General features: G+C 40.5%; 2 protein-coding genes across 5 annotated transcripts in view; one reads left to right on the forward strand and one right to left on the reverse strand.

Moving 5' to 3' along the window:
- The window catches only part of snphb (syntaphilin b), a 30,451-nt gene extending 22,099 nt beyond the window's left edge, over positions 1-8,352 (forward strand). For all 4 annotated transcript variants that reach the window (XM_018679076.2, XM_018679067.2, XM_018679097.2 and 1 more), the window contains one exon: positions 115-8,352. In XM_018679076.2, the coding sequence (XP_018534592.1) occupies positions 115-2,074 (1,960 nt within the window). In that variant the 3' untranslated portion in view covers positions 2,075-8,352. The remainder of the gene's footprint in view (positions 1-114) is intronic.
- A 148-nt stretch (positions 8,353-8,500) lies between these two features.
- sdcbp2 (syndecan binding protein (syntenin) 2) lies at positions 8,501-27,452 on the reverse strand. The gene is made up of 9 exons (XM_018679110.2): positions 27,284-27,452; positions 22,932-22,983; positions 22,197-22,293; positions 16,675-16,775; positions 15,719-15,883; positions 14,006-14,181; positions 12,901-13,072; positions 11,888-11,979; positions 8,501-10,221 (listed from the first exon to the last, which is right to left on the reverse strand). The coding sequence occupies exons 2-9, from the start codon at positions 22,980-22,982 to the stop codon at positions 10,167-10,169; spliced, it is 909 nt and encodes a 302-aa protein (XP_018534626.1). The 5' UTR covers position 22,983; positions 27,284-27,452; the 3' UTR covers positions 8,501-10,166.
- Positions 27,453-27,768: the final 316 nt, after the last annotated feature.

The following is a 27,768-nucleotide window of genomic DNA, read 5'->3' on the forward strand; positions in this document are numbered from 1 at the left end:
GAGATACTGAGATAGGAATAGAGATGATCAAAATTGGTCAGAGAGTGAGCTCTTACTCTATGATCTCTTCTGTTTGTTCTTGCTCCCATCTCTCGTCCATTTTCACCCTCTCAGGGACACAGAGATTGATGAGTTGAGAGGCCAGCTTTACAGGATGCAGGAGGACTGGGTTGAGGAGGAGTGTCACCGTGTGGAGGCTCAGCTGGCCCTGAAGGAGGCCCGGCAGGAGATCCAGCAGCTCAAACAGGCTGTTGACACTGTCCGTGCCAGGCTCAGTGAAGCTGGGGGACTCAGTGGGGACGCAGGGGTCCAGAAGTACTTCCAGGACATCAATACTCAGAACCACAAGCTGGAGAACCTTTTGCTCAGTATGGAGTTAGCCCAGGCTGGATTAGCCAAAGAGGGGGAAGCCATACCAGGCTGTCGGACCCGTGTTGGCGGTTCGGCACCAGCGTCGGTGTCAGGGGGAAGTCCAGGGGGAATACCCAGACCAACAGTGGGAGGGAGGGGGTCTTGCTCTTGCGATGGGTCCCCAGCTCGTTCCCTGACCCGGAGTTCCACCTACACTAAGCTAACTGATCAGGCGTTAGCAGACCAGAACGGTAACGGGCAGGACTTTCCTTGTCTGTCAGGTGACGGCACCCAAGACAGTGGCTTTGTGTGCGGCGGGGAGAGCACTGTCCCAAGCCGGGCTGACCTGCTGCTGGAGGCCGCCTTCCTCTCTGAGGAAACTGCATCTTTACTCAACTCCTACCAGACCTTCTCCAACTCTCTCCCCCACTCTCTGCCCAACTCTCTGCCTCATACCTACTCCCATACCTTACCTCACTCGTTCCCTCACAGTTTGTCCCACTCTGTGCCCCACACTATGCCACACTCCTCCACCTATGAGAAGCTGTGCACAGGTGAGCGTATGGCGCCCTTTCATTGTGGCTTGGGTGGAATGAGCTGTATGAGCCACCCCTGCCTGTCCCACCACCATCTCTACCTGCATCCCCTGCGGGAGACAGGCATTCAGACTGAAAGCTGCCCCGTCCCTGCAGCAGGATACCCCTCTGATCTGGACACCATCGCAGAGCAACGCACTTTCCGCTCTCAGGGCTGCAGCCCCACCTCCACCTGGATGTCTGATGAAGGGGAGGAGGAGCTGGACTCCATCACCACCACAACTTCAGTAACCACAGCAACAGTCATGAGTACAGCCACAGAGCCAATCCCGGTCTCCAAAACACCTCTGGTCCCTCCCTTACCACGGTCTGCAACTGTGGCGTGTTCAATGGAGAGTCCTCTGTCTGTGGGAAAGGAGGGAGTGGAGGAGGAGGAAAAGCAGGAGAGAGAAAACAGAGAGAAAGAAGCTGCTACACCAGAAAAACAGGATGAAACACCAGTGATCAGACTGGAGGATGAAGAGCAGCAGAGTCAGGTGGCCTCGGTTGTAGGGACTGAAGTGGAAGGACAGGGTGCAGTGGAGGAGGCAGCACCAGAAAAACTGTGCGACTTAGCAGGGATGCCGGGTGAGCTTAAGTTTGGAGGATGCTGTGGAGAAAGTAGGCAGGATGGGACAACACTGAAAAACCTTAGCATAGAGGAAGTTGGTCCATCAGCAGGATCAGCTCAGGTAGAGACAGGAGAGGTGAGTCCAAGTTGCTCAGGATTGTCACCAGGTGTAGAACAGCCTCATACCTCCCAGCCAAGGAGATCTAGTTCCCATGAGGAGATAGCTGGTGTCACTGTAGTGGAGGTGCACGATGAGGACAATGATGAGGGTGAAACTAAAGAACAAGGTGCTGCAGGGGGCGCTGCAGCAGAGGAGGGAGATTCGCCCGACTCTGGGACAATTCAGAAAAGTTACTGGAGTCGTCACTTCCTAGTTGATCTGCTTGCAGTGGCCATCCCTGTGGTACCAACTGTTGCTTGGCTCTGTCGTGGTCCTGTCCGTGATGGACAGCCCATGTATCATATAGGGTCACTGCTGCGAGGCTGCTGCACTGTGGCGCTGCACTCACTGCGAAGGGGAGGTGGATTGAGGCATTACCCCGCGGGCGGGGGAGACATGGGCGGATCACAGATATAAAGGAGACTGTTCGGGACCTCAGTGGTCTTTAACTACAACCTCTCCTGTATGGGTCTGGGTCCTTAGCTTATCAAAAAATACCTGTAATGTAAGGAGAGGAAGAGAAAGAACTTCCTGTCCTGCATTTCTCAGGTTAATAGCTGAGGGGAGCATCAGGAACAGGAAATCTAAAAATGTGTTCATGACCGAGATCTCTGACCTGTAAACTGTTGTGTTTGGTCCTGCTCCTTATTGACTCTCACCCACTAGTTCCTGCTGTTGCCACCAAGATGTCTGCTAACACTACTGATTTGTGCAAAACTGAATGAGCTGACTGAAATGAATGATCTATGCTTGGATGTTTGACACAGATTGTTTTGTTTTTAAGTGCAGGGAAAATGTTCAAAACACATTGATCTGTCAACCCTACTAGTCTGACTCACTTCTGGCATGTTAAAATGATCATGTGTTGATGAGTGTGTACATGAAATATGGTATGTGTATGTATACAATGTATGTATGTGTACGTGTACATGTATAACCTAATGGTCTTGTCTGCAGTAGACGAGCTACACTCTGCTCATAGGCCAGTGAGGGAAAATCCACCCTAGTTCAGAATTTACACATTTCCTATCACTGCAGAAAGTTTGGCCTTTTCTTTGAGTCTTTGAGTCTGAAAACATGGAGCGTATCTGTTATGTCAAGACATGACAACGTAGACACAGAACTCAGGTTGATTCTAATGGTGGAGGCGGTAGTCAGCTGTTGGCGGGCAGTCATACTCACTGTGTACGACTTCATCATTGTTTCTGTTTATGAAAATAGGGACCCTTAAAGTCCAGTTTTAATACCAAATTGGTTGCCTCCAAGTTATTTTATAGTTGTGCTGAATTTCCGTGAAGATGATGTTCAGTTTGAGGGTGGTCACGGCATGAAGCCATGAAGAGGGCACTCAGACTGAACGTGTGTTGGTGGGGACGACGCGCTGTTTCAGACATTGGTGAGGCAAAAACTCCGGTGCTGAGTTGATGTCTGTTTCCTGGACAGAATGCTTTTCTCCTTAACCCGAGTCTGACTTTATCTCTGTCCCCAACCAGCTTCTTAGATGCTTAACGTGACCCCAGCCTTACACTAACGCCAGTTATTTCTACTGCACCTAACCAAAGCTCTAACCCCAAGCCAGGGGACAGACTTCCACACAACACCGGTTAGAGTAATAGATCCAAGAGTTTCAAGGACAACAAAACACTGCACAGAGGTTTATAATACTCTGAGACTGGATTTTAGAACACTGGAAAGGCTTTTGTCACGACTGCAAGAAAAACTGTAGAAATACAGCGTTCTTTTAAAAAAGTAATTTACCAGAAATGTGTGTTTGCAAGTATGTGAATAGTGCAGCACCTTGCTGGATGATGTCACTCTGTAGTCCAGCAAAAGTTGAGTCAGACTAGACCTCTTGTCAAGATGAGCCTGCATTGTTTTTCTGCAGCCCTCTGTGTTGGCACCACGGCTGCATGGTCATTCATTGAATGAGGGTCTGCATTTTTCTTCTCTGGGCTAAAGCCTGATCAGCGAGTTTGGCCAGCTGTCTTGCATTTGAGCTTTTTCACAATTAACCACATGGATGCTGTTAAATTATCTTTAGTGAGCTCATACAAAGCTGGAGCCATGAGATTAGCTTAACTTAGCATGCAGACTGCAAAGAAGGGAGATACAGCTGTGCAGAGATTTAAAAAAAAAAACTGAAAACCTACCAGTGTATCAGCATTTTAGAATTTAAGTATTGCCTTTTTAATCCATACACAAACAGAAACGACAGACCAAGTTACGTGCTGAAACTACTTCTTAGAGGTGCTGGTAGAGTGATTATTTTTAATCGTCAGACATCTAAGGCTTGATAAGAAAGTAAATAAGTGCTTTTCCCAAGACTATTCCTTTATTGTTAGTGTTGTGACCCAGTCTTTAGTAAGACTGTGCTGTGAAAGAACTAAAACTACTTCACTGCAGATCACACACGTTAAAATCTCTTTAAAAAAAAAAAAAAAAAGAAAAAACTCCTACATCTGACAATCACTCAATTTTGTTTGTTTGTTAAATTCCAGAGAGAGAGCTCTTCAGAGCTGATGTTGTGATACAAAATTGTCATAGAATATGAATGAGAGCTGGTGTCTCCACCTGGCTCTCTGTGTGTGCTGTGTCTCTGCTCTGAGAATATATGATGCATATATATGCATATATATATGATGAGAAATCAAACAAAAGCTCAAACTCAGTTTCAGTGAATGTACAAAGTTGGTCCCCAGTTGATTATTGGCAGCAAACCTCATAATGAGATTTCCTTTAATATTATCTACACAAGGCATCCCTTGGGCCTTTGGCTGTGCAGCCACAGCCAACGTATTTTCTACACTGTTTATCTCAAACTTTAAAGGAATAGTTTGACATTTTGTGAAATAAGAATACTTGTTTTCTTGAACAGTTAGATGATTGATTTCAGTCCCACTCCCGCTAGCAGCATGCTGAATAAGACTGGAGGCAGGGGGAAACAGCTAGCCTGGCTCAGCTCTAAAGCTCACTAACTAACATCACATATCTTGTCTATTTAATCAGCACAAAAACCTAAATGTAAAAATGATAAGTTGTGGTTTTTCGGGGTTAGGGTGCTGGAGCTATTTTTACCTTTAGCAACACCACTCAGCCATTTTGTTTGTGTTTGTGATACAGCCTGTGTTCTTGGGTTCCATGCTATGGCAGTAGAGTTTTAGGGTGGTGTACTCAGTTATATGGTTGGTCCTTTTACCCTGAAGCTGCATTTGACACAAACTCAGCTGAACTATTGAATTACTTGAAAATGACTGAACTCAGTTTGGGTTACTTTCATTTCGCATAACACACAGAAAATCTTGTTAATTCATCAGATCTAATAGGAAGGTCATATAATGATCAGACCCTTGTTTGTAGATACTCACTGGCTCAGTTTGACACTGATGTTGATCTGAATGAAGTGAGCTGTACTCAGTCTGTGCTCTGTGCTGTATATTTCTGCTAACTTTAATACTGTGGTGTAGTCTAACTGTCACTCTGGTAGTGTGTATTTCAAGTCCACTGTACTAGACGTAGTCACTGCAAATAAATCAGCTTTGTTTGTTTAACAGATTACTCAGCGAAGCATCTGTAGACATGGAGTACTACATGTTACATGACACTGTAAATCAGTAAGGAATCTGGGTTGTGATCATATTTAGAATCAGGGTGCTTTCTTTGTGTGAATGTGTGTACTATGAGAGGACTTTGATGAAGGTGACATCAGTCAACAGTTGATCAGTTAACTTGCTGATCTTGTGCAGAGGTTTTCCTCTATCTGTAACACGGGCAAAATGAGGAGCCTGCAACTGTAAAATGAAAACGTTTCTGACTGTCAGAGACTCATGAGCCAGCTGTGGATCGAGAAACACCCGGACACAACCTGCAAAAATATTCTGACACCAACTGAACTGTTTAATTCTTTGGTGAAGAAATAAGCAGCATGAATCATGTTGTTTTTTGGTTGTTTTTTTGACATATTTTGCACTATTGTTCACTTTATGAATTTTAAGCAGTTACTTGAAGTCGAGATTGTATGAGTACCCAAAGTTGTGTGTCCACTGAGTTCTGACCAGTTGTTCTCTTGGTCTGTAGAGTCACTCAAATTTGACTTAGTGCTGATGATAATGAAGGCAAAAATGAAATGCAGACGTTTCATTGCCACTGTTTCTGTGAACGCTTCAGAGCAGCTGCCTTTCATCCATGAGAAGCGCTACTGATCTAAGCTCCTTATATTTGTCCATATGTATCTACAGTCCAGACAAACTCACTTAAATAATGGACATTTCTGTCTTAATGCTGTTGTTGAATCACACACTGGTAGAGCATGAGCGGTGTTTCTCCTACATTGTCAAACTGTGTAAGTGTCAGACATCAGTGACAATGATGACAATCCCTGTCTGTGTTCGCTTTTCACTTCAGTGATCTGAAGGAGCCACAAATGCAGCGGCCACTGAGATCCATGAAAAGATTGAATGAATGCCTTAGAGACACACAGTCAGTCCACTGTCACTCTCCCACATTTCATCCTCAGCATCAGTCGTTATCATGTGTCGCCATCCTCCGACTGAATGAAACGCTCGGCTAAAGTGGGTTAGCTAAAGCTAAAAGCTAAAACACTATTTCATGTTTTACAAAAAGCCATATAATCCTGTGAGGGAACAGGTGTAAGAATGTGGGAGGCAGCATCCTCTCAATATTAGTGAATTGTGTCACAGAATCTCTAATGATGAAAGGCATGAGAATGATTCCTGTTGTATATCAGCAGTGTACTTTGATTTGAGTCAGACAGACTCAGACTCTCCTTCTAAACACAGGCTGTTTTATCAGAGGAAAAGAAAGGGTAGACTTAGTGAACTTGTATGTTTAGGAGTTCAGGTTTGTTGTGGGTTTCAGGAATCATCTCAACCATCTTAATTTACCTCTATGCACAAGTCTATACTTAAGCTGCATTATGTTCTCGTGTGTGAAGTGTTTGACTTATTTGATCAAACCTCTTACTGTAAAGTAATGTACTGATTACTGAAATTTGGGTTTGTTACTGTTTGTTATTGTTTGTTATTGTTTGTTATTGTGCTAACCCTAAGTCCTGAAAAATGTATTTATTCCTTTTTTTCCCCATCTTGTGTGCACAAGATCTGGATCTCGGATCTCTAACAGATCTTGTACATATGAGTAAATTTAGTAACTTTTTTGCACAACATGGAACTTGTGTGCATGAGATCCATATCTTGATTTATAAATATGAATTAATAAGATAGATATTGACCTTTTACACATTATCTGGTTTGTACAACTTTTTTTTGGCACATATTATCTTGTCCTCACAAGTTATTTTGTTGTTCATATCAGATTCACAAACTGTCTTGTGCATAAAATTTACCATTTAATATCTTTTGCACACGAGTTTTAAACGTGCATTTGGTGATCACCAGATAATAATGAATGTTGTGAATCTCTGTGTAGCTTCTACACACAGGGTGAACTTGTTCAAAGTGGTCACAAGTTTTAACTCATGAGCGCTAGTTATCAGTTACAAGTAACACAGAAGTGATGTAATATTGTTTGCTTACACATCATTATCTTGTTCCTACAAGTTGTTTAACATCTTTTGCACGAGGTGTTATCTTGTTTGTGTAAGATAAACAGTATCTTGTGCACAGAAGTTATCTTTTTCACATAGAAATAAAATAACTCCTTTGCGCACAAGATAACTTGTGCACACACATAATGGATCTTGGACATGCAAGTTACACACAGGTTATCAGTAAATATCTTTTATGCGAACCTCAATTTCATTATTATTTTGTGCTCCCAACATAATAACGGATGTGCATCTTGCAGTTCTTACAGATTTTGGACTTTTGGGCTTGCTGTTATTTAATATGTGAATTAACTTTTTTTGTCCTTTACATTTTACCGTTTAACTGGGTCACATTCTAATATTATGGTGTGCAGTCTGTTGGTTCTGGATTCTAACTGGCCATAATTTTCTCTTCACATTCATCAGGGCGTGATTGATTGATTGATTGATTAGTTTAAAGTTTTGATTCGACTTTCCTCCAATCAGTCTTTACCATACAGCACTTTATCAAGACTGCAGTGCCAAGGAGGCCATTGTCTTCACACAGCTGTGTCCCACAGCTTCTCTGTGACTGTCCTGAAAGAATGCCATTGTACCTCTGCAGTGATCCTCTCTTTTCTGTTTCTGTCCTATAATACACCTGAACTTCCTGCTGTAGTGTGAGGTTGTGTCAGTGTACAGTATGTGGCAGTGACTGATTGATTATATACTACGTATATCCTTAGACACACATGATGCTGAATGTTTGTTGGGGAAGACAGGAGGAGGTGTGGGGGGGTTGGGTGTTTGGCTTTTCTTTTTCTGTCTGTATTTGGATGTGTAATGTCACTTTATGCTTTACTCTCTGTCTGAATGTCTGAGTATGCGTTCCATAGACAATGTAATAATTAATATATACAGAGGTTATACCAAGTCTTTTAACATCCTACCATTAAGAACATTCAATGCCTTGTATAGTAATTCAGCTGACATCATTAATAGCTACAGATAATGTATTGTAAATTAACTATTTTAATGGCAATAGTAGTGTGTACAGTAAAAGACATCAGTAGATGACTTCTCCATTCACACTCCCACCACACTGTATAAATAAAGACCAAAAGCCCCTATATTAAACAGCATGGAGTAAACATTTCTGTTGTCGCCATGTGTGTTTGTCCCTGAATGTTTTCCTTGCTTGATATTGTGGCAGTGTTGTGGAGATATTTGTTGCATTTTCCCCCAAATGTATATATTAGTATGAAGATCAATGTTGAGGGTGAAGACAAACATGGTCATGGTTAATGTGAACAGAAAGATTGTTTATTTGTTTTACAATATTATCTTGGTTACATTCGTATATAAACTTTTAGATTTTTCTAACATTTTTACAGAATGACAGTGATGTTTATCAGATTGCATACCTAGAAAATTAAAGGAATACATGCATCCAAACATGAACAGCATTAAAAGGAGCAACTCTATATAACAAGTAGAAATTCACAACTGTGAGCTCCACACTGTCGCACTGTGCTCATCAGTTAAGGAAGGAATATTGCAGAGCAAAGTCTGCTAATAACTCTTAGCAGAGGAGAGCAGGTTCACTGGTTAAACCCATGATGAATTTCAACACCTTTAATTTGAGCAAATGATTTTCAGCATCAAATCTGAGCAGTTTCCTATAGTTAACATCCAAGTTTGTTTTCATGAGCTCTCATTAAGATGAGGTACCACAAACACAACTACAGGACTTGACTGTTGAAATGGATACAATAAAGTCAACCTCTTAAAAGGTAATGGAAAGTGCACTTAGTGGGTCTGTCCAGCACAGCCCTGTCCAAACAAAAACCAACAATCCCCTTAAAAATTACACTTTGAAACACTAGACCATATCAAAGACCCATCCACATACTGCACTAGGATCTCGTCTACCTGTGCTTTTCACTGTCTCATGGTTCTCATAGTGTTTGTGGACAGGGCCAAGTCCCAGCTGCATATGGCAACAAACATCTACTGCTGCCCCCTTCCCTACACTTTCCCCTGGAATGTGCACACAATGTTCCCAGTACCTACAGATTTAACACAGAGTCTCACTCATCAGAGTCTCACCATGACATCTGCCCACAGAGACTGGAAATGTGATGAAATGATACACCGCCATCTCTTGGAGAAGGTGGAAACTGCTATGTTGTATCTCTCATTTACATGTTAAAATCATGGGTCTAGAATTGTTGGGTGTCAAAAAAAAAAAATCAGAACCTTGATGCCAAAATCAACACGACTTTTCACCTATATGTGGCGTAAACTAAAAACAACTCCTTTGCTAAAACCTATTAGTTTTACTGGCCAGGTAAAAATGTCTGTACACTGGAATCTAGAACAAAGTCAACAAACACTTTCACATGAGGCCCTGGGTGTTAGTTCAGCTCAGATTATTTATGTACACACATTAGGGGCCAAGTGCAGGGACTGAGTGCGCAGCCATAATCTGGTACTGTAGGGTTCTGATGACTGACCATTGGCTTTTACAGCATTTTGACAAGGTGAAACGTCACGTGCCAATGATTCATCTCCATGCTGAGGAGGAAGCTCTGGACTCATGATAGTGTGCATGGCTTTGAAAAACATTTTGTAATGTCCTTGATCTCAAATACAAAACAAGAAAAAATAAACATGTAATACTCAGACTACAAGGTTAACATATAAAAAGTACAAATGTCAACAGAGATGAGGAAAATGTAGAAAAGGTAAAGAATATACTAAACAACTGAAGAATAGAAAAAAGGCATTTTAAGATTATGTTAAGGATGAGAAACAGCGACAATGATTGCGATGCAGGAGGTGGTTTGGTATGAAGACAGAAAGAGAGAGAAAGAGAGAGAGAAAGATATGAGTAAGGAAGAGAGAGAAAGAGCAATATCTCTGTATTGAAGACATCCTGACAGTTTACAGTCCTCCTCCTGGTCCTCACACCTCTGGGACAGAGTGATCCATGGCTGACCGCAGGAGACCAGTGGACATCCTGGAAAAGAAAATCACATTAATAAGCCTGACAGTGAGCAGGCTCACACAAAATTCCTCTGGGTTTATTTTAGCAGCTTGGTTCAGTTGGTCTAAGATTTATTACTAATGATGGGACTGACAAGTAACTAATTGGACAATTGACATCCAGCATCATCGGCTCTACGTGGATCCGCATGGGGAATCAGATTCTGAGACTAACAGCGATTCATGTTGCACTTCACTGAACCTGATGAGTTTGTTCAGATTCTCTGGTGTTACAGAGGTTCGGAAAAAATAACTTATTATGAGAATAAATAGTCCAGACTGCAACTGGACCTTGTGTATCATGAATAGTGATGAGAAAAAACAAGACGTCTGTACTGTGATATTATGGAGGGTTAGTTACTGTGTGGTAGCCACATTTCACTTTTTGTCGAGGAGCTGCTAAAACAGACAGGATGCCACAGATGCTCAGCACACCATTGGTTTGACTCCTCACTTTCTGTTTTATCACATAAATCCCACATAACTTGCACTGACATGCTTGTTGTGTTGCCATGGTTACCAAACATTTTTCATGTTTTTACAAGACTTACAAATATTACTCACAACACTTCACTATCAGTAGATGTGTAGCCTCAGTATACAGTATATCTACTGACATAAAATCCTGTGTTGGTCCACTTTGCTTTCACATCACAAACCACACCACACCAGGGTGTACCACCAGTCAAATGTTTTAAAACGCCTCAGATGACCCAGTTTTTTTTTTGTTTTTTTTTTTAATGTAGTTTAATGTCTCAGCATACTGTCTAATAAAAGCATAGAACAAATAACTCATTCAGCAGCCAAACACACTTCTGACATCTTTCTAAAATGAAAATCAAATCTCGTTCAGAGACGAGTTTAAGTCTGGAGACTGAGCTGATCTTCCATCGTATGAAGCCATTTCTTTTCCTCTAGTGTTTTGGGTCATTATCTTACCACATCTTATCTTGTCATGGCTCTCTATATATACACTTATCTTTGTGCAGGCATTTTACTTAATTTGTGCACATGAAATAATTAAAATGTGGGGACAAACTACATTTCATTCACGCGCTTTGATTCATTCATTAGTTCGTTTAGAAAAAAAAAATTGATGAGGCCATTTCAGGGCTTGGTACAATATTGTCCTAATAATGCATCACATTATTTTATACAGTTAACAATTTGCTCTAACACTGCCTTTGTACAGACAGGGTTTGTAAGTGGTCAACAAAAACTAGAGAAACTGGAGAAATTGTTTACATTAACTCTCAAGGCTTCATTAACTACCACTGCTGTAAGTTAACCAGTCTTTCAATCTCTGGAAAAAGGCCTGTCTTCAATGAAATGTACACAGTTTCCCAGTTTTTAGTGACCTATTTCTTCATGTTTATATTTTGGGTACTTTACTGCTGACCTTCATACCACAGGTTAGACATAGGACTTGAATTCCAGTTAAGACTGGAAAAATATGGATGTTGTAAAACTCATGACCAGTAGATTATCTCACTAAAATCCCAACCAAAGTATTAATCACAGACTGAGCTGAGCAGAGCTGAAACTGAATTAGACCTGGATCACCTACTCACTGATGTGAATTGGTAAAATGAATGATAAAGTAATGGCACAAGAATCAGATAAAATGTTGCAAGTCTCACCTCTTAATCATGTGTTCATAGATGAACTTGGGCATGATGGTGATGGTCATGGTGGTCGGAGAGGTGGTCAGAATATCCTTGATCTGAGAATCCTGGAATTTTCACAAAGGAACAGGGACATGTCAGGACCTCATGTAATGAATCATTAGATTCAAGGTTTTGTTAAACACATTCACTTTGCAGCAGATGCATGCTTCAAAACACTTGTGCTAAATGTTTTGCACACCATCTTTTCCAGGTGATAGCTGTAAGAAAGGTAAGGGAAACTGTGATGTTATGATCTCTGCTTTAGGATACAGTTTTAAAATCTGCATTTTTTGGGTCTCTCTCTGTAAATACCTATTTTAAAGAGTATGGTCTAGACCTGCTCTATATGAAAAGCACCTTGAGATGACTTTTGTTGTAATATGGCGCTATATAAATAAATTGAATTGAACTGCATTGGATCTAATGAGAAAAAAATGTAATGTTTTTATTTTTATTCAACCAGGTGAATCAATTGAGAACCAATTCTCATTTACAATGATGACCTGGCCAAGAGGCAGCAGAAAAAAATTTAAGTTCAGACTAAGAACACATTCAAAACCTTCATCACAGGGCAGACAAAACAACAGTACATACCTACTGGGGCAAATATAAAACTAAAAGCAAACTTCTAGGCTGTCACTGCTGACACATACTAAATACTTCACATTTGTACACACTTGGAGTTGGTGAGTGCTGCACTTACTTTAAACTGCACGTCCCCCCACGATTTATTACACTGTGCTATTGAAGGAGCAGCCATCCTAATGCAAACTTTAAAATCAGCCAACAGACATCTTATGAGAATCACAAATATTCTGTATCTGCTCTAATTCTGGATCATTTGTAGTCCATTTTCTACTCAGCTCTGACTCAGTGAACTTCATCAAAATATACTGTACTTCCTTTACTTCCACAACCAATCAACAGTTTGTATTCATCAAACTATTTGATGTAAAGATTGATATACAGAAACACAAGTGTCTCACCTTGAGTCCAATAATGTTTTGTCCATTGATTTCACAGATGTAATGCTCAGTCAGCAGGCCATTGCGGGCAGCAGATCCATCTTTGACCAGTGAGGTGATTTTACCAGACTTGTAGATAAAGCCCACGTGGCCTGAGCTGTCTTTGTGCATGGTGACGGTGCGCTGAAATGGCCTACAGACACACACAGACACAGAGAGAGGATTAAGAATTAGCTTTGTTAAAAAAAGCCTAATGCTGAGACTCCTTCACTAAAAATTACAATGTACCAGACTGTCTCAGAAAAAGCTCAGAAAAAGACAAGAAAATACAAGATTACACAAGACTGTTTGATAATGTTTATAAAAACTAAATGGGGTGCTGAGCAGAAGACAGTGAAAATGACAGAGCAGCCAGCAGAGGGAGCCAAACATTTGAGCCACTACAGAAATGCTGGTAAACTGAAAACAGATGACAGACAGAAAATCTCACTGCTTTAAATATCAGAAGAATATGTCAATACACACTAACAAAAAAAGAGAATGAGAAAAACTGAACTAGATAAAAAGCAACCCATGAAAATAAAAACTTTGGTGAGATTCATCAAGAAAAGAAAATTCAACAATACTGTAAGTCAAACAAATAAACAGAGTAACTACTACTGTTTTACTGCATGCTTCTTCACCATCCTGTACACATCTACACAATCACATTGTATGCACCTGGCAAACAAATTCTTGTTCCTCTGCCAAAATATATACTGTATCCTCTTTAGAAGCTGATTTATCTGCCTGACCTGAACTAATAAGCTGAAACTGGAAAGTGACTGACCATGTTCAGAGTTTGGGAATTTTAACTGTATTTACCTGAGAAGAGTGAGTCTGTTTTATTACTGCAGAGCTGATCACTGATCAGCATGGTTGCTGTATGTGTGAACCATAACAGTCTGGTATAACCACCCGCAACCATGGTAACTGTACATATCAAAGATGACAACAGCAGTAGCCTCACAATACTTACAAAACTAAATCTAAACATTTTTACTTTCTGTTGGCTGAAAATTAAAATGATCCAACAGCTAAAGTAAACAATACATTTTATCAAAAGGCAGTGTCAAATATTCCTCACCTGTCCCTGACCACAAGCTCAATGCGGGTCTCGGCTGCAGCCTTCAGGGCCTTGTGGGCCTTGTCTACGCTCCAGCCGGCACAGTTCTGACCATTGATCTGAAGGACCTGGTCCCCAAAACGCAGCCCAGCTAGGGCCGCAGGGGAGTTAGCCTGCACCAGCTGGACAAACACTCCCTGTGAGAGGAAAGAGGAAACAGATGAAATATTCAAATTGAGTCCAGGGAATGGGGGTAAAGAGAGGAGAGACAGGAGACACTGGAGGACACAAACAGGAAAGGAGAGATTAAATGTTCATAAAAAAAGAAAAAAGACACTGCTAGATTATTTTTTAAAAATGACAAAATCAAAGGAGTAACACAAAAGAGGATCAAGAGAAGGCTCATGTCTGAATAGTTCATTTTAAAAACTGGATGCACTGTTTTACTTAATGTCACTGGAATATAATTAACAATAGACTGGAGTGATATATTTCAATTGCATGTCCTATTTTGAGGATTCAGTATCTTGTTAAGTGGTACAAGTCAAAACATGTTTTCTCCTCTTTGCTATGTTAGCCTCCAATTTACTGCAGACTGTACTGCGTGAGTAGAAATCACGAGTGTACTGTTTCATTTCAGCAGAACATCGATTAGCAATACTCTGGGTCTTGTGTGTTTGCCAACTCATTCCAGACATTTCAACCCTGCCCACTGTATTAGTGCAACTCAGTACACAGTGAATTATCATATTACCACTTTCAAGCTGGCCAAGTATCAAAAGAGATCATTCACCCTGTTTTTGTTTTTCTTACAGCATGCTCTTATTGGCACTGGTAATAAACATATAATAAACCCAGTCACTGTTTTAGCCGCTAACTTCAGCAAGTTACTTTAATTCCCTAGGATATTATATAATAATAAAAACAAGTCTGTTACATGTCTCAGCTCATTTTAGGGACCTCTCAAATTTTCACATTATTAGAAGCGGGTGTGTTCAATATGAGTTTTATCAAACTCTCCACTTTGTCAAGTAGTCATAGACAGTAATGAGGGTCTTTTCTAATATTTTGTCTACCAAGGCAAGCCAGCAAAGTGCACATCAAAAACAAACACTTCTCAGTAAAAAACAAAACAATTCAACAGCTCCACAAATCTACTTTTACTACTTTTGCTCAGACAGTATTAGTTGTAGCTAGGTGCACCTAATAAACTAGCAGTGTATTTATATACCTTATGCTACTTTTTTTCTGGTTTGACACCAAAATTTGTATCCATGTATATGAGGCCAGACGTGTGTTGCACTTTGGGCAAATCTTAAACTTGTAATGTAATGTCATTGCTCATTGTAAGTATGTTCAGTATCTGTTCACAAGACTGATAATCCTATATGAGAGACTGTAGCTAAAAAAGTCAGACAAGATGGTTCCACCGCATTATTCTTTCATTAAAATATATTCAAATAAATCAATATCCTGATAAAGAACACTACCACTCCAAACAGCATATAAAGTTGTAAAAGTCATCAAGATATTGGGTCACATGAATCTCCAAGTACTGAATAAAGCAGGTTGAATGTTTACACCAATTAACCTGATCTTGTGTGGGAGAGTGGAAGAAAGGGGTGTGAATTTCCTTAGGCCATCTGTTTGGTGTCAAATGGGTGTTAACAACAGTCAGTCTGTGCTGAATAATTAATGCAAGTGTCTGTCAAGGAGTTTGTGATGCTGACTCACATTGTCGATGGCCCTGAGCCGGAGTCCCACCTTCCCGTCCTGGTCCTTACACAGTATAATCTCCCGTAGCCCTGGGCGGATCTCTGCGCGCCTGATGCCAACATCTGCCCCTGTCACAGGCCGCACCATTCCAGCAAAACCTGAGCTGGAGGGCACTGCCACTTGCTGAGGAGTAGAGAAGCAAGACAACAAGGAAGGTGAGAGAATATAAAGAGGTGGGTTGACAAAAGAACAAATAGGGGGTGGGGTGGGGGAGAGTTGAGAGGAAGAAAGGATTAAAGAGAAACATTAAAATTCAGCTGGTGATAAAATGGAATGCTGCATCAAATAGAGGTATGTGGGAGGATTCTATTTCATCTCCTCCTCCACCAGTGAATGAGATCAGGAATGCTTAAGGCGCAGCTTTTGAAAACTTCATCATTAATATGCTTTGCACTAACAATTAAGAAATGCGAAAAGAAAAAACCCATAATGGCAGAGGTGAAGATATCGACATATGGCAGAGAACACAGACGGTTAAATGTCAGCTGATAAACTAGAGTGCTGCAAGAGCTTTGACATCTGCGGGATCCACACATACACACACGCAATTGGAGGGGAGTGAAGAGCTCACACCCTCCCACACGCTGCTCCAGGCCTGTGGTGAGTCATTCGGTAATGTGGATCTCCAGGAACCTAGCACTTCAGTGCCTAGATACATCTACAGCTTGTGGCTCCTTCCGTTTACTAAAAACAGATTTTTTGCCACTTGGGGGCAGCGGAAACAGTTGCTTACAGGGCAACATGGACATATATTTAGAGTCATGTTTGTGTCCACCTTGATGAATTTAAATCCAATGTTCACCCATCAACAGAAGTAACACAAGCAGCCAGTTGTTGCAACCAATCACACAATTTGCAAACAAATGTTATCACAACCAACAAGGATGATGGCCACAAGACACATAAACACTTACATTGTCAGCCACAGGCAAAAGGGCCAGGTTCCTCTGGACTTCATCACTGTTGAGGGCCAGGCCCATGTAGTCTCCCAGCTCCTCCAGATTTGGGTACAAGCCTGGAGGAATGGAGATACATGTGGAAGGAGAAGGGGGAGGGAGGGAGGGTGGAAAAGTGAGCCAAGGAAAGAATTGAGATGAGAGGAGCAGATGGGGGGAAGTCAAGCAGGTGCAAGAGATGGAGAGTGAGAGACAGGTGGTAGGAAAGAAAGAGAGAACGTGGAGGATAAGAGAAAACAAACTTTAACTTAGGGTTACATAATGAATAAATGAATACATAAATACATTAATGTATATGGTTATACATAGGTATGTCTTTCCTTAACCCCTGCATCTATATACTAAATTGTGACACTGAAGACAGCCCAATTAGCCTCCATTAAATTGTACATTATGTGTTTCTATTTCACAGATGTGCAAACACTGTTACATTATCCACCACAGTCTTTCCTACATTTTATGTTTTATTCATGCTGTCCATCACAGCAGGGTCATGCTCAAGCTATACTGAGCCCTCTATTGGAAAGCTGCTGATAATGAGCACTATGTGTTCCGGTAAAGTAAAACTTTTCCTGGTATCAGTATTCAGTTCCTTGCAACAATGGAAAGCCTACCACAATTAGCTGTGGTCTGTGTGTGTCCATTCCTCCTCTTTGTCTTCCTGTTAAATATTACAAAGATAGATAAATGTACACCCACAGTTTGTATGCCTACTGCTGAATCCATGTAGGTTATGAGTCGTGAGGCCCCAGCTGGTCAAGTAACTCTAAATATGTGGAGGTAATAAAATATGTGGAGGTAGTACTTGAGGGCCAGAATATTAACCAAGCTTCTTCTCTGAATTTTAAGTGTTTTCATGTTTACTGTCTCCTGTTTGGACAGTGTGTACCTGTCCCTCTTCTTGCTTGCCTGCATGACTGCATCTCTTTTCTGGCAACAGAAGCCTGTCGTTGTCCTTGTACCAGAGCAATGATTGCTGCATTTAATTTAAAGGTAACAGAGAGGACACTTCTGGGCTCCAGACTAACTGGAGGGCAGAGGCGAGAGGTAGAAAGGATTAAAGAGAAACATTAAAATTCAGCTGGTGATAAAATGGAATGCTGCATCAAATAGAGGTATGTGGGAAGATTCAATTTCATCTCCTCCTCCACCAGTGAATGAGATCAGGAATGCTTTAGGCGCAGCTTTTGAAAACTTCACATTAATATGCTTTGCACTGTGGATGGAAAAAAGTAAAACGAAAAAATAATAAGAATGGCAGAAGTGAAGATATCAAGAAATGGCAGCGAACAGAGATGGTTAAATGTCAGCTGATAAGCTTGGGTGCTGCAGGAGCTTTGGCATCTGCAGGATCTACACAGTTTAAATATTACAAAGATAGATAAATATACACACACAGTTTGTATGCCAACTAATGCCCTGTAGCTTATGAGTCGTAAGGCCCCAGCTGGTCAAGTAACTCTAAATATGTGGAGGTAATAAAATATGTGGAGGTAGTACTTGAGGGCCAGAATATTAACCAAGCTTCTTCTCTGAATTTTAAGTGTTTTCATGTTTACTGTCTCCTGTTTGGACAGTGTGTACCTGTCCCTCTTCTTGCTTGCCTGCATGACTGCATCTCTTTTCTGGCAACAGAAGCCTTGTCATTGTCCTTGTACCAGAGCAATGATTGCTGCATTTATTTTGGCAAAAGGTAACAGAGAGGACACTTGAGTGGTCAGATGTAGAGAGTCACATACATGAGTATGCATGCAAGCCAGTTATTGAGAATTTACTGCGAGTCTTTCCGGGTGCACCTGCTATTTTGGTTCATGTATGTGCAGCAGTGAAAACTCAGGCCACGGCTGAGGTAGAATATAGATCAGAGGGTGTGATGATAAATAAAAAATGCTCTCAACCAGCCACATCACTGGTCTCATCTCTGAAACAGCTGTGCTACAGTGATGCATGATGACAACTCCTCAGTGTTCTACTGGATTCAGATCTGGTGACTGAGGAGGCCACTGAAGTACACTGAACTCATTGTCATGTTCATGAAACCAGTTTGACATGACTTTTGCTTTGTGACATGGAGTGTAATTATACTGGAAGAGGCCATTAGAAGATGGCAAACTGTGGCCATAGAGGCATGTACATGGCCAGCAACAATACTCAGATAGGCTTTGGCACTCAAACAATGATTGATTGGTATTAAGAGGCTAAGAAAATATTCCCCACACCTTTACACCATCAGCATCAGCAGGCTGGGTTTATGATTTCATGCTGCTACAAATTCTGATTCTACCATCTGCTGCCTCAGCAAGGCTCTCAGGCAAAACATAGACATGGATAGTAATGTTAAGGATTGTCTGATTATATAACTATATAAGAAATTAAAAATATTATATATATTGATGGTATGTTTATAAATCAGTTTCCAGATCAGCTATCTACTGAATTTACAATTAGCTTACTGCATGTAGAGCTGAATCATTTTTTATTATAAATCAGTATAACTAAGTATCAGTATAAATATATATTCATATGTATTATAAACAGCCAGTTTTGATCAATACTTTATCAACATACTATTCAGTGACTTTCTTTGTTTTGAGAACAATGATGGTTACCAGGTGGAGTCAAGTCTAATGTCAACATCGTTTGAGTCAGTCATTCCAACCTCAACTCTACTCTACCCAGCTCTGGTCATTGTTAGGGTTGCAAAGGGGTGGAAAATTTCAGGTAAATTTTCAGAAACTTTCCATGGGAAGTCAAGCTGGGGTATTTTTGAAATATTCCAAGTTGGAAAATGTAAAATATTTTACAATTGATGCCAGATAAATTAACAGAAATAGGCTAGATGAATACATGAACTCTCCTCAATCAGCTGCTAAATCAAACTATAACCTATATTCTTGTATGGGAACAGAAAACTGGCAGAGAGCAGAAGAAACAACGTCACAGTTGAGCTAGCTAGCACCATGATAGTTAATCACTTTAATTCAAGTCAAGTTGATTTGTAATTATATAGTACCAAATCACAACATAGGGCGGCACAGTGGTGCAGTGGTTAGCACTGTTGCCTCACAGCAAGAAGGTTCTGGGTTGGAGCTCCGGTTTGAGCCCGGGACTTTTCTGTGTGGAGTCTGCACGTTCACTGTGCCTGTGTGGGTTCCCTCTGGATACTCTGGCTTCCTCCCACAGTCCAAAGACATGCAGGTTAATTGGTGACTCTAAATTGCCCATAGGTGTGAATGTGAGTATGAATGGTTGTTTGTCTGTATATGTTGGCCCTGTGATGGACTGGTGACCCGTACAGGGTTTACCCTGCCTCTTGCCTATTGTTAGCTGGGATAGGCTCCCGCCCCCCCTGCAACCCGTAACAGATAAGTGGTATATATAATGGATGGATAAACAAATCACAACATAAGTTATCTCAGGGCACTTTTGATATAGAGCAGGTTTAGACCGTACTCTTAAGAGAGTCCCTACAATTCCCACTATGAGCAGCACTGGGCAGCAGTGGAGAAGAAAAACTTCCATTCAAGAGGCAGAAACCTCGAGCAGAACGACTCAAACTGTCAATGAAGTGGTGCTAACTAGCTCATATTTACAGTCTCTGGCTTACTGGCTAGCCAGCCACTGTACAAAGACATTATGATTTATTTTTTTGTTAGTTAAACTTTAATTCCATAGATCAAACATATTTAACTCTGTAAAATTATAAAAAATTTCTTGACTGGATGTAGTCAGTGGGCTCAGATGCAGCAGTGTGGCCTCAATAGTCCTGCTATACTGAGCAGGATTCTTGAAATGATCTGTGCATGTGATGGAGGAATGACCCGAGCAGGGGAGAAATGCAACTGAATTTGCATTAAATCTGGTTGTTTTAACCAAAATTATGCTGCGAGATGATTTTTTTCAGTTACATTTACGTTCTCTGTTATAGACTAACCTGCAATTTTTCAAATACCCAGTTTATTCCTGTTAATATGTTTCCATTGATTCCCATATATTCCCACTGAGAAGCTTGGAAAGTTTCCAACTTTGAAGATTTCCTAGAATTTTGCAACCCTAGTCATGGTATAAAAAAGGAGGGGGCATAAACACACCTACATGTAGGCCAAACACAAAAACCACAAATGACCACAAATGAAAATTATGATTCATCTTGTACAACTCCTACACTAGTCCCTGATAAAACACTGCATGTTTCATTATTTCACTGTGAATGCCTAGTCATGGTCTGCCCTCTCTTTTAGCACTCATTTAGATTTTTATGCTGTCCTGTTTTATCACTCTTTCATTCACTTCTCCTTCACATGCCTCTGCCCCTTAATTCAATAAAATTTTCAGTTTCTTGCAGTTTATCCCTTGCCTGACCCCTTACTCTTCAGAATTCTATCTTTAGCTACAGTATGTGGAAAACCCTTGAACTCAAACCCATACTTCCAAATTAGTCAGTAAATGACAACCTGGATTAATGTCTCCTGAGAAACTCTTATAGCTGTATATGAGTCTTGCTTTCCCAGGCAAATGTGTCTTACTGATGTTTTAAAGTGAGGAAGAAATCACAATTGAGATGATATTGCAGCTTTTCAATTTAACTACATTCTACTGATGAAGGAAAACCTTGACAGAGAGAAGAAACATCATGCTGTTGAGTAAGTGCAGTGACCACAATTTCTAGCATCAGTGTATCTGGCACAGCTGTGGTCCAGTGCTGATGTCAAGGAGGCCGTCCCCTCCAACCACCCTCTCTCTTTCACTCCTCACCACCAGGAGAACAAACTCCTCCCATTACCCCTTGAGCTCACTCTTGGGTCTCTCCCTCCTCCCTCCTCCCTCCATTTCAAATCAACCCCTCCTCTCTCTTTCTCCCATCATGCCCTGTCCCAGCGCAACTGCCAGAGCCAGTCTCCATGGTGACTCATAGCTAGCACTGCTGAGGTAAAAACAAAAGACCAAAAGCCCACAGGACTCTGCATCCAAACAGAGAAAGGAGAAGCAGAATGAGCGGGAGAATGGGAAAAGGGGGAGAAGTGAGTGAAAATAATCAGAAAGGTTGTGTTCTCTCATCTCTAAAGGGCCCCCTGCCCATCTTTTACCCACTTTGAATCTTTTGTGGATATCTAATTTAGCTTACTGCAGAGTTCAGGCCTACTTTCACACACAAACTCAAAACAACATAAACCACAGCCGGTGTGGGAGGCTCCATTATTTTCCAAAGACCCCATACCTCCACCTCCCATCCCAGTCCTTTCACTGCAGCTCTTCATCCGCCCCAGATTCTACAGAACTATTCAAAGAATAACCCCAGACCCCCCACACAGTGAGACAGATAAAATGATAAGGAAAAAGGGAGTGTAGGTACAGGTGCAAGTGTTTCTGCTGCAGGTTAGGTTAGAGTATGAGGGGTCTTTGCTCATTTTTTGTGTACAAATACGTCTGTAACAAAACAGAGGTATAAAGTACTCTCTAAAAACTTTCAAAAAACTCACTTGATCCTGGCACCCCAGCAGTAGCAGGCTGAGGCTGGTAGGTTCCCTCAGTGATGGCAGGCATGGGGGTGGTAGTCTGGGCAAACTGGGCCTGGGCCTAGAAAGTAATTATGTGCAACAGTCAACCTGAAGTGCACTTAAGCTTAAAATGGTAAATACTGGATAACAGGGCAACTGTTATCAGTACAATACAAATGAGAAAAAGGAGAAATAATTCATGTAGGCTTATTAAGAAACCACAAATCTTCATTAAAAATGCATAACCTTTTTAAAAGATGTTTTAAAATCTCAAGCCTTGAAAAAAATATATTTTCAATCAAATGCAGATGTGATCCTAAAATGAAAAGGATACTCTGTGATATAGTACTCTGTGACTTTTTGTTGACTCCCATTCAGTTGGCGTAAAAATCAAAGGCGCTTGAAGCCAAGATATCCTGACTTAGGGTTAACTTAAAAAAACACTGGATCCTATGGTTCCCATAAAGCTACTACATTACATTTTTGTTACTTTTGTTCAGACTTCGGAAATCTCCAGAGCCACAGAAGACATGATACAACTGTTCTCAGAAGCTGTGTTGTACTATTTATGACAATTAAACTGAACTTCTGTGTAAAATCACGGGTGTGCCCCTTAAGTACTAGTCGAAACAATAGCACACTCTACTACAAACTACAGAGCTAATCACTTGCACATAAATGGCTTTGTCTAAAACTGATTCATCCTAACACACTTACCTTGATGACCTTGTCGACCTTTAGGTCCTCGAGAGATGGATACAGAGACATCCTAAGGAGAAAACACAAACAGCAGTGAATGGAGGACCTTAAGAAAAGGAGGACAGCATGACTGTGTGAGATTACAACCCAGCTAGATATGCCCCACCAGACAACCAGGATATCCTCATGTTACCTTAATGTCATCTATTACCTTTAAACTCCATTAAGCCACATTTTGAATCAATCATCAATCAATCATGACTCTGTAATTTGCATCTGTGGATATTGGTGCTGGCGATTCCACTGAGAAGCAAAACCAACTTTGAAAAATAATGCTAACCAACATGAAAATGGCACAGAGATTAAATAAATGAGCGACTGATGAAGAAAAACCATTCAGCTAGCCAAAGAGAGCCAGATATTCTGCTCAGAACAACCAGAGGAACAACAAGCTGGTTCAAGCAAATAAATATGCAAAAACAGTGTATCACACGAGAGGACTGAAATGTCAAAGAGTGGTTAATGAATAGGGAGAACACGCTCTTAGGAACTGATATTGGAGCTGAAGCAAATGGTCAGCTGACAGTAAATCAATCAGCAATTCTGATAACTGATCAATCATTTAATTTCAAGAGCCTCCAAGTTTCAGACTGTTGATAAAATTGACTTTTTTTTCATTATTTTTCTGACCTTCTATAGACACAACAATTAATGGAGAAAATAATCAGCAGATAATTCAATAATGAAAATAGTTATTAGATGAAGCCTTAGTGGAATTTTCAAACAGATGTGATGATAATATTAACTGTAGAACTAGCAGTGAGCTATATGGCTCAAAACTACTATTCAACTATTGTGACAGAATTCATTTGATAAACCTTTAATCTGATGTCTGCCATGATTTAGTAACATCACAATACATTACTGCAAACTTGTTCTCACACTGGATGGACTTAAGGTGAATATGTGTGATGACTTTGAACTTGACATGTTGCAGTAAATTACAAATGTGTGGATCAAAATAACAAATGAGAGGAGGACAGAGGGTATGCAAGCAGAAGTAGCTCAATTACAATGTGCAACTTCACTTCTGCGCTGTTTTCATGATAAAAACTTTCTGCTGAAGTTCAAACAATGACATTAGATAGAAAAGCACATGGACCTATACAGGTGACTTACGTCATGTAAAAGCTGCTGCAAAACATAATACATGAGTAAACAAGGGTGGAGAGAGAGATGCATGAGAGCACCACAGCACAGGCAATAGTTAATACCTCTTAGGATCCCATCATGTTGCAAACCATGGTGCATGAAAGAGTCTGAACTCCCTTGTGGTCTAGCCATAACCAAAACTAGACTCAGAAGACCTCATTACCATAGCACATAAACAAAACATCAATGTGAAGTGGGAAGAGGAAATTACAGATAACAGTCAGTCAGCTGACAGAGGTTATGCCCACAGTACAAAAAACACACAGTTATGCTATGACAGGTAACAAACACAGGTGTGTTTGGGTTTAACATCTCTTGTGTAAATCCAGCTCATTCATTCATTTGCCTTGATTTGCACCAATTCTCACATTTCTTACTATAGACACCTGTGCCATGGTGTCTATAGTGTTTTGGAAAGAGAGGAAGATAGTGGCTCTTTCCCAAGCTCATTTACTACATCTAGTGTTAACATTAAAAATCTTAAAGCAAAAAATTTAAATAATGTCTCTCTCTACTGTCACCTGTCAGATAAAGTATAGATGCACAGATCCAATTCCCTAGCTACTACTATTTCCTTCTTATCTACCAATTATTTTGTGTAAGTTCAGAGTCCAAAGTGGCATCTAGAAATGTCTTGTATTCTCTGACCAACAGTCCAAATCCCTTAAGTTTATTCTGATGGGACACTCAAAAATAGATGATATTCACATCTGAGTAGTTCAAATCTGTAACTTTTTCCCATTTTTGCTTCAATTTTTTTTTAAATTCGATTATTAGCTAATTATTTCAGCTCTACTGCTGATACAGCTTCCAATACCTCAACCCAGGATATGCTCTAATACTGAATACCAATCTAATACCAGAGCTAACTTGACTTTACTCAGTGTATCACTATTTGTGTCTCTCTTTCATGTTAAACCAAGCCCCCTCTTTGTTGATCATATCCATGCAAGAATCCCAGTGTACTTCCACACTCCATTACTGGAAGCTGAATTTGAATTTAAAATTTGTATATCTCACTGCATGCAACAAATTTTAATGTAAGGTAACATGAGGCCAAACTGAGGTGGCACTGGCAACCCACCACGACTGAATGAACTGATAAAAAACAAACGAAAAAGGATTTAATTACAACAGTGACAAAAAAATCTGTATTTAATGTGGATTAGTCATGTTATGGCCAATACATAAACCACTTGACAAGGCCAGTACTGGCACAGACACTAATGCAGTGTACTGGGCTTTTGAGTGCAGTCAGAAATAGACAATAATGCCAAAAAAAAAAACATCTTACAAAAGCAAACTGCCCTTAAATCTGTCTAGTCCTTCTACTTTAAGATTAAAAAAGAGATAAGAACAGAGGCATCACTGATTTCTCACCCATTTTCTTCACCACACCGCGACAACTGCATGTCACCATCACAAGACATGTGAGCACATCTCTTACTCAATAGGGAACAGAAAAACAAAGTGATGAGGATGACAGTAATATAAAAAAAGGAACAAATATCATGACAAACCTCTAAACACAGTATGTGACAATTACATACTGATAGACACGACAAACACCAAAGACAGTAATATGAAAAAACAAACTCAAGTCAAGTTTAAAAAAATGCTGACTCACTCTCCTTCATATTGACTAAGCTCGCAAATTATTCCCATTAAAAGATAATACACCATACTAAGCCAAAATAACCCATGAACAAATCTAACGTTTTTAAGTGTATAAGACATCACAGATATGAGTCCACATTGATGTCACATACATACTAACTGTAAAGACATGTGGTCAAACACTCATTTTGACAACAGTAAGAGAAAACTGCATTGCTGCCCTAAAATAACAGAATCACTCTGACCACAATCACATTATGGCAACCTCTCACTCTCCCAGCTACTCCAGCCACTACTCCATTCTGATATTCTCAGTGCTTGCAGACAAGTGCATCATTGTGTCAGTGAACACAGAGAGGCATTTTAATACCTTCTAGTGTTTACTTTTCAGCTGTGTTTGTTTGCTCCCTTTATATTCCTCCCTCGTTTGGACTAGCAGACAGGAGGTATAAGTGTAGCCTGGAAAAAATGAGTGTTTGGGCAGTTCTTGCAATGACATAATTGTTGAGTAACCTCTGCGACTTGTAGATCAGACGATGAGGACGACTGACATTATTTGAAATGTAAAAGCACATTTCCTACATTTGTTTTTAAACAGGGAGCAGAGATGGTGATAAAACGTTTGGCAAGTGTCCCATAAATGCATTCCTTTACTAAGAGCAGTTCAACTGTTGTACTCATTGCTACTTAGCCTCAAAGTGTGTAGCAAGCAAAAGCAAAAGCTTTGGTGGAAAATGGAAAGGAAAGAGAAGGCTAACTTCAGTAAGCCTGAACGAATTGGTTAGATAAAAGAATGTGGTCTTCTTGGCAGCTTATTCCGGTCTATTGACATGGCTGGGAAAGAGAGAGAGCGAGTGGGAAGGAGGACGACTGACAACGGTAAAAGGAAAAAGAACTGACCCACACCCTTCCTTTCCTACTGTACATATTAAATGGGCTACATTATATGAATTCAGACGTTACAGACAAATAGAATACCGTTATCCTTTATAAACAGGCACAGCAAGCTGTTGTATTAACGCTATAACAACACAGGAACTGAATTAAGCAGTTGAAAGATAATACGCAGGGCTTAACAGACGCTAGCTCAGTCATAATAGATTGGGCATTTTCTTGTTACTCTGATACCGAGGGAAAAAATCAGTGTTTAATTTCAGGGTGTTATTACTGCCGTGTCATATGACTGGTTAAGTTGCGACATTAAATGTTGCAGATCAACGTTAGCTAACGTTATGGTGCCTCACTTCATTGTTATTAAAAATTAACCAAAGACTATTAGCTGGTTAGAGAAAACAGATTAATATTGCAGCCATATGCTAGCAGACTGTAACAGTTAGCTAAAATTAGGACACATTGTTATATGGTATATGAATGAAAACAAAACTGAGTCGCTAATAAGAGCGTCTTTGTTCAACAGACAGAGCAGGGAACCAAAGAGCTAACCTTAGCCGTTACGTTAGCTTGGTAGGTAAACGAAACCTGGTTGTAACAGTTAGCTACTGCTAAGAAGCCTCTGGTTCAAGGGTTTGGTAGACACTGACCTTTAATGTCTTGGTTTTTTAAAGCAGCTCAGACACTTGGGATTCACCGGCAGCGGCACAATGTTATTTTTCTGCTTTTCTTTCTTCGTCGCTCTGGCTCTTCGTCGTTAAAGCGACACTGAAGGGGAATTCTGGAAAATGATGTCACTGCTGGCTTCCTGGTCTTGGTACCCACGTCAATCAATATTGACGTTGTAAACCACGCCTCGTACCGGTCACATGAACCTTGATTCATCGGGACCATTTTACGCCTATAAAACAAACCTCCTGACAATAAGCACCATGTTACCCAGGGACGAATTTTGTCTCAACAAGACAAGTTAATTGTCTTGTGCTGTCTTTGCTTCTCTGTATGTTTTTTTATATTGCAGGGGTAAGGTGAGGATAGACCAGACCAAATCTTTGACAATAGCTAATTTTGTACAAAGTCTCTAAGACATAATCTTAAGCCTTTTTATCAGGAGCAGTTATTTACAGTGTTTTGT

Source organism: Lates calcarifer, linkage group LG6 (assembly GCF_001640805.2).
Source record: "Lates calcarifer isolate ASB-BC8 linkage group LG6, TLL_Latcal_v3, whole genome shotgun sequence".
Lineage (NCBI taxonomy): Eukaryota > Metazoa > Chordata > Actinopteri > Centropomidae > Lates > Lates calcarifer.

Coding starts and splice junctions, on each gene's coding strand:
- sdcbp2 (XM_018679110.2), bottom strand. CDS start 22,982: ATGTCTCTGTATCCATCTCTCGAGGACCTAAAGGTCGACAAGGTCATC. Junction 16,776..22,196: donor TGCTGGGGTGCCAGGATCAA/GTGAGTTTTTTG, acceptor CCATTCCTCCAG/GCTTGTACCCAAATCTGGAG. Junction 15,884..16,674: donor TTTTGCCTGTGGCTGACAAT/GTAAGTGTTTAT, acceptor TCTACTCCTCAG/CAAGTGGCAGTGCCCTCCAG.